Raw genomic sequence first — 7877 nt, forward strand, 5'->3', positions numbered from 1 at the left:
CAGATTCTCTAAACACTACTGTTATCTTTTCCTAAATCCTTCTGAATTCTCCTCCTCATCTTTCCTTGGTCTCATCGCGTTTTCCATCAGTGAAAAGTGGTCGTTAAAGAAGTTAGGACGTCATTTATTGACGTTTTCCACCGCGCAGCTCCGTATATCTCTGGTCGCGGTGTTAGCGCGTCATCACGTTGGTTATGACGTTTTTAGAGAGCGGCGCCGTTTCAGAGAGGAATGGGAGCTAATCATTTTCCCCACATTTTGATAGTTTAATCCGTGAATGGCGCCGAAACAGGACCCGAAACCTAAATTTCAAGAAGGTAACGAGTTGTCTGTGTTCATGTTTGGTGGATGTAATGTGTCAGTAGAGAGCTGGAGCCGTCGGAGAGCTCTGAGGTGTTAGCTAGCTTCAACATAGCAACCGTTACCAGCGAGCCGCTAGCGCGAGCCTTCAGCCTTCAGCCTTCATTGTTGCTCTAAACAGGTTTCTATTCACCAAGATAGATATCTGTTCTTTAGGACAGATTGTAATGTTAGCTGTTAGTAAGCATACCGGGGAAGTCATGGTTTGAGTTTCAGAGATGTTGTTAATAGCTAATAGAAGCAGTAGCTTCATTCATGCAGAGTAGTTAGCTCTCCCCATTGATTTCACCGCCCACCTCCATCAACTGTTAGCTGAGTCCGAGCTGCCTACCAGGCTGAGTGGACAGTATACAAATAAATAAACAATAATAATCATTATTTCAGTCATTAAATGTAATATATATTTATAGGTTAATCATTGAGTTATATTTATATATTGAGTTCTATTTATATATTATTATTATTATTATTATTATATATATATAATATTATTATTATATATATAAATATTTTAGTAATTAATTGTAAAATATTTATAGGTTAATCATTGAGTTCTATTTATATATTGAGTTCTATTTATATATTATTATTATTATATATATATAATATTATTATTATATATATAAATATATTTTAGTAATTAATTGTAACATATATTTATAGGTTAATCATTGAGTTCTATTTATATGAGTTCTATTTATATATTATTATTATATATATAATATTATTATATATATATTATTATTATATATATTTTAGTAATTAATTGTAATATATATTTATAGGTTAATCATTGAGTTCTATTTATATATTATTATTTATAATATTATTATTATATATATATTAATAATTAATTGTAATATATATTTATAGGTTAATCATTGAGTTCTATTTATATTATTATATATATATATATTAATAATTAATTGTAATATATATTGATAGGTTAATCATTGAGTTCTATTTATATATTGAGTTCTATTTATATATTATTATTATTATATATATATAATATTATTATTATATATATATAAATATATTTTAGTAATTAATTGTAACATATATTTATAGGTTAATCATTGAGTTCTATTTATATTATTATATATATATATATATTAATAATTAATTGTAATATATATTGATAGGTTAATCATTGAGTTCTATTTATATATTATTATATATATATAATATTATTATTATATATATTAATAATTAATTGTAATATATATTTATAGGTTAATCATTGAGTTCTATTTATATATTGTGTTCTATTTATATATTATATATATATATTGTAAATTATCTAATTATATAAAAAAAAGTTAATTATGTTTAAATTATTTTGTTTCTGACATTACAAGTTACTTATTTAAAATAGTACACTGTGTCTAAGATATTATAATTTAATGTTTTAATATAAATGTGTAATAATAATTAGGACTGTCTCAATTGAAACTTATGTAAATTAACTTAATGCAATGTGCTGCCATTTCTCAAACCCAAGTCATGAGGTTATTATCTTTATGAGGGCAGAAATGATAGTTGATTCTAGATTGATAATTTGACAGAAAATTAATCGACAATCTTAATTATCAGTATCTAAGTTATGTATGTACCAACAAAATATATTATATATATGAGAAAGAGACCGGTATTGATTTCTGATGTGCAAGACATTCAAGCATTTAAATTTAAGGTTTAATTATTGTTCTTGTGTGTGTGTGTACAGGTAGTTTAGTCAGCTTTACAACTTCATCGTGTTTTATACTTCAACTGCTCTCATGCTGATTTTAATTGACCAACACTCTGTTCAGGTGAAAGAGTGCTGTGTTTTCATGGGCCATTGCTCTACGAAGCTAAGGTAGGCTGCCTTAGTTAGCCCGTTTCTCTAATCATGTGATCCTCCTCTTGTGTCTCTGATGGAAACAATTTTTTGACAATGAATTATGTCTTTCTTTGCAGTGTGTTAAGATAAACATCAAGGATAAACAAATCAAATACTTTATTCATTACAGTGGTTGGAATAAGAAGTAAGTTTTGGTTCAAATATATCTAACTTTTATAGAGTTGTACAGTAAAGATTTCCCATGTGCTTGATTTGTTCCTTGGTGTTTTATCTTCCAGCTGGGACGAATGGGTTCCTGAAAGCAGAGTGCTTAAGTATGTGGACAGTAATCTGCAGAAACAGAAAGAGCTTCAGAGGGCCAATCAGTAAGTCTATTCTCCCTTTTTTACTAACTTTAGAGTTTACAGATGCCACTATAATGAGTTATGTTTTATGACCAAGGTCCAAAGAGAGAGCAAATTAAGGCAAAATACAGTCATCACCTAATTTTAATAGAAAATGGTGTTCTTCATGGTGAACATTGTATATGAGACCTAATGTGTTACAATGCAGTGGCACAACCAGAACAGTGTGTTTTTGTCTAGAATGAATGATATTTTCTTATGTAATTGAGTTTTGTTTTCTTAATTTAGAGACCATTATGTAGAAGGAAGAATGAGGGGTGCTGCGCCGAATAAGAAGATACCTGCTCCACCGCAGAAAAATGACGTGTGAGTTTAAGTCATTAGTTATTCTACCTGCCAAACTGTTCTGGAGGTGTGATACCTGTTCATGATTTTTTTATTATTGTTTTAACACCTGTCCCTTTTTGTCTTTTGTAGGAAAACCAAAAAGAACAAACAAAAGAGTAAGCCTGTTTCCGTCATCATTCCTTTCAATAGAATCTGTAGACTATCAAGGAAATACAAGCATAATTAGGGTCATAACAGGGTGTCAAAATAACTTTGACATTTATTCTTTTTATGAATGAAATAACAGTTAAGTATGTTTGTGATGGTGCAGCTCCTGGTGCAGGAGAAGGGACAAGTTCGGGAGGAGACCCGACCCACCCTCCACGAAAGAAGAGGGCACGCGTTGATCCAACTGTTGAAAGTGTAAGTTCATAAGTCTACTAAGTTGCTTTTAGTAATGATTTTTCTGATTGGTATATTGTATAATGTCAAATTATACTGAGCTACACTGAATGTAACTCAGGAAGAAGTTGAATTATCTGTAGTTGCAGCTGTATAGTGGAAACACAGGTTTGAATGACATTAACTGTGTAAACATTGTGCTAAAAAGCTTCCTCTCATGGTCGTGACTTCTTCCTTAAATCTGTTCCTGTGTGCTCAGGAGGAGACATTCATAAATCGAGTGGAGGTTAAAGTAAAAATCCCTGAGGAGCTGAAACCATGGCTTGTGGATGACTGGGACCTAATTACACGACAAAAACAGGTTAGTAACCTTAAAATGTGCTTTTTTTCACAGCATTTTATTCATTAATATTATCACATGTATTTCAACCTCGGCCCTGGAGGCAAAGCAAAGTCTGCTAGTTACCTAGCCCACTTATGAAGTGTGGTACGTGGTGGCTTCCCAGTTTATATAATTTATATCACACCTTTTTAAAACAAAGTTACAAAGTGCTTCACAGATGCAGAAAAGTATGACGCATACAGCTATAAACAGAAAGGACACAAATAAATGGCAGCCCCTAAACAGGGAAGGCAAGTTGGTAGAGATGGTTTTGGATATTTTTTGATGTAGGAGGGGCTTCGAATTTAACCGCGACCGCGACCTGACCTACCAGTGAACAATCTGCAGCATTTTTTGCATACCTTTTTTTTTTTTTGTTTAGAGCAATATTGTAGGAAATAATTAAAAGTTTCAGTTTTTGCACATCTTTTATATGATTTACGATATCTCAGTCTCAAGACACAGCTGACAGGACTGTCATCACAAGAACTTTATCTGTCCCAGCATATGAAACACATGATCATACTGTTTATATACATGACATGAGGTTATTTATGTAGTCTATGGACATGATGAGCAATACTTTAGAAATAACTCAATGCAATATAAACTCATTATCCTATAGAGCAGATTTCCCTGAAAGCAAAAAAGATATGCAGCATGTCCAGATACATCACAATGTGCACATAATATAACCGTATGAATTAGTAAAGGACTGTGAAAACAGAAGAAAATCAGTTCAGAGTCCAAAGCGTTTAAATCTCCCTGGCTGTAAATATCTTTGGCTGTTAAAGTCTTGAGTTGTCTCTGATAACACATACCCAGTCTTTTGGAATGCCCTCAATTAAGTGTGAATGCATGTACTGTATATATACAATTTAATTCCGAGTGACATTAAAAAAGGCTTTAAAAGTCTTCAATCTAACTTTCCTTAAGCTGTAGGAACCTGATAACATTTCCAAAGTTATTTATCCCCGTGTTTCTTTTTGTCCTTTTGTTTTTTTGTCTTCAGCTTTTCCACCTACCTGCCAAAAAGAATGTTGATGCAGTCCTTGAAGATTATGCAAACTACAAAAAATCAAGAGGAAACTCTGACAGCAAGTAAAAATACACATTGTTACTTGTCATTTTCTCTGCGATGGTTCTTGTTTTCACACTTACTAAGCTGTTGTAGATCACGCAGGCAGTGAAAAAAACATGGCTTGTTTTACCTCCACTGCTCAGGGAGTTTGCCGTGAACGAGGTGGTTGCTGGTATCCGGGAATATTTCAGTGTCATGCTGGGGACACAACTTCTCTACAAATTTGAGAGACCGCAGTACGCAGACGTCCTGGCCAACCACCCAGATACATCTATGTCTCAGATCTACGGCGCCCCTCACCTACTCAGACTCTTTGGTAAAAACACCTGCACAACATTACTCTGCTGTAGTATTTATTATAGAGAAGAGCAGCTTTAATGCGCTGATACTTAAAACATCTGTAGAGATATTACTGTAGAAGAATCCCAGTCAAAATACAATTAGCTAAATTGGGTATCTAATCACAAATGGACTCATCTCTTTTGTTGAGCCACAATGTTTAGCCCACCTAGAGCTTATGGGAAAGGGTGTGCATTAAAGGCAGCTAAAAAACAGAAATAATTTATAAACGACAATATTAGCATCTAAACACGACGTATTTTTTAGAAAGCTCTGTATTGAAGCTGGATTTTAAGTTACTAGCGATGTTACAAATGTCAGAGGGATTCTGAATAAGGTTCTGGCGCAGGACAAGGGAGGGTTAAAAGAGGAGATGTCAAGGCTTCATATTGCGTCATATCATTGGGTTACAACACATGCACAGTAAAATCTGGCCTGCACTTGCCGAAAGGCTCACTAGGCGTCCGAAAAGATCTTTGATAAACGACCATAAACAAATGCTTTCTATTTGAAAATGTTCTATTGTATATCGGCCGCCATCCATTTGAATGTACCCAAATAGCACCTGAGTGGACACATCCATTTTATTTCTAGCTGTCTGCTGTAAGCCTCCAATATCACAGCTCCAGTTACACCGCGCATGAGTCATACATACCCCATAGCTCAAGACTGTGTCCCAAGAAATGAAGAATGCAACCACAAAGTGTAGTTCCTCACATCCACAAAAAGATTGAATATGTTTGTGTCTAAGCTTTTAAAAATGTTTACTTAACACTGAACTGTAGCTGCTATATTGTTAGCATAAAACACCAAATCTGCAAACAGACTGCTGCCTTCTTAGGGCGCTTTCACCAGCCATAGTCCATTTGACTAATCCGAATCAGAGTGAAATTGATACTTTTGGTTAATTTTCTATTTAGTCTGGTTCGGTTTCACAGTGCACAAATTCAAGCGGACCAATTTTCTAAAATAATTTGCTGAGGAGCATATACGTCGTCTCGAGAGCTACCACTTCTATGCAGGAATTGTCAGACGTTGAAATATTGCTGTCGAAGTGTTTTCACTTTATCTCGGCACTGATTTACTGTGCACACGAATCCCATCTCCAGTTTATCTGGAATGACTTTATAAACGTCACTATTTTTGTGGACTTTATTTAGCGTATTCTGTATGTTGTCTTCGGCCCAGATGTCAAGCAAACATCGGACTTCTGCAGAAATCCGGGTCCGTCCTCTCCCACTCATGTTAACCTGTCGTTTACCTGTGTACATTTCAACAAATGCCCGTGCAGGCAGCCCGTAATCCCCTGTGTTTTGGTTCACTTCCTGCAATTGGGTTGGGTTATGTTCTCACTGCAATCAAACCGCATTAGGGTTCTCTTGGAAACAGTCCGAGACCACCTCTCGCAAGTTGTCTCGGACCGGTTGTTTTGGACTCTACCAGAGTACGATTTTGCGTTCACAACAGCCCAAATGAACCGCTACTAAATTTTGGTTATGAAAGCGCCCTTAGACACATGGCAAATATCTGACTTTTCACTCATGCTTTTCAGTTGTGACTTTAAAATCAATATTTAAATGAGAAAATATCTGCATTGGTGTACAATTTCAAGCCATCATAACTGCATCCTAATTATATTATCCTCTTGTACATTAAAAAAACATCACCTAGAACTGACTCATAGATGTTAGAAATAAGAGTGCAGCCTGTTTCTTTTAACTACCTCTTTGTACACATCAGTATTCATCTGTATCTACCACTGTGACCTGTGCTCTGTCCTTTTTTAATCACTTGAATTACCTCCTTGAGGATAAGTGGAGTTATTGAAGTATTTCTAGTTGTTGTTAATGAAGATGAGGTTGGAGGCCATGCGATGTGTAAAACTCAGTCTCTGTTTGGTTTTCAAAGTGAGAATTGGAGCTATGCTGGCGTACACTCCCCTTGATGAGAAGAGCCTTGCACTGCTGCTCAGTTATCTACAAGACTTCCTCAAGTGAGTATTCACTAAACCGTTATTAATAAGGCTCCTATTGATTCATCTGCAGCAGAAATGAGTAAAATGTAACTCTGTTTCAGGTATCTTGTAAAGAACTCTGCATCGCTCTTCAATGCAAGTGACTATGAAGTTGCCCCTCCAGAATACCACCGCAAGGCAGTCTAAGGTTTTTTATTTTAGGATCTGAAGCCTTTGTGTGTTGAAGTTTGGAGACGACATTTTTACCCGTCGAAAAGTATGTGATTTCACAAAAAAGCCTTCGGAGAACGGATTGTGCGAGATCTGTTGATTTATTAAGGAAGAATCAGAGAAAGATGTCACACTAATCCCTGGACAAATTCATTTTCTTTCATGTGGAAAGCTGCTGAGTACGCTCTTCCTGTATTGGTATGTTTTTGAGTACCACTTTTTAGTTTCTATGATACTTGTTTTGTCCGGTGGTTCACCAAGATCTTTTGAAAAGGAATTTCATCATGAGTATTTTTTTTTTGTTTCCTGTCTTGGTTCAGATGCTGGCTAAATTTGTCTTGTAGGCTGTCATCATTTTCTAATAAAAGTCTCATTCTCAAGTTGTTGGTCCAGCTTTGATTTGAATCTAATTTAGAATAGTTAGGTCAAGGTTGAATTTATTCTCATTCATGTACAGGGGGAATTAAATTGCTTGTTATTGTTGTTACTGACAGTACGTTGTTCTAACATGAGCATATTGCAGTTTTCTTGTCTTAAATCTCTTGTTTATGAAAATGCTTAATGGGAAAACGCACCAGAGTGGAGTATATTTTTCCTGAACAGCCAGCTGT

The 7877-nt window shown here is 34.8% G+C and overlaps 1 protein-coding gene across 1 annotated transcript; it reads left to right on the plus strand.

Moving 5' to 3' along the window:
• morf4l1 (mortality factor 4 like 1) lies at positions 1-7646 on the plus strand. Its single transcript, XM_037768497.1, has 12 exons — positions 1-317; positions 2175-2221; positions 2323-2390; positions 2485-2571; positions 2839-2916; positions 3028-3053; positions 3209-3300; positions 3539-3640; positions 4674-4762; positions 4886-5058; positions 6990-7074; positions 7158-7646. The coding sequence occupies exons 1-12, from the start codon at positions 278-280 to the stop codon at positions 7240-7242; spliced, it is 972 nt and encodes a 323-aa protein (XP_037624425.1). The 5' UTR covers positions 1-277; the 3' UTR covers positions 7243-7646.
• Positions 7647-7877: the final 231 nt, after the last annotated feature.

Source organism: Sebastes umbrosus, chromosome 4 (assembly GCF_015220745.1).
Source record: "Sebastes umbrosus isolate fSebUmb1 chromosome 4, fSebUmb1.pri, whole genome shotgun sequence".
Taxonomy (NCBI): domain Eukaryota; kingdom Metazoa; phylum Chordata; class Actinopteri; order Perciformes; family Sebastidae; genus Sebastes; species Sebastes umbrosus.

Excerpts from the sequence above, each read along its gene's own strand:
- morf4l1 (XM_037768497.1), top strand. The coding sequence starts at position 278 with ATGGCGCCGAAACAGGACCCGAAACCTAAATTTCAAGAAG. Across the intron at positions 3,641-4,673 it reads TAATTACACGACAAAAACAG|CTTTTCCACCTACCTGCCAA; the intron begins GTTAGTAACCTT and ends TTTTGTCTTCAG. Across the intron at positions 5,059-6,989 it reads TCACCTACTCAGACTCTTTG|TGAGAATTGGAGCTATGCTG; the intron begins GTAAAAACACCT and ends TGGTTTTCAAAG.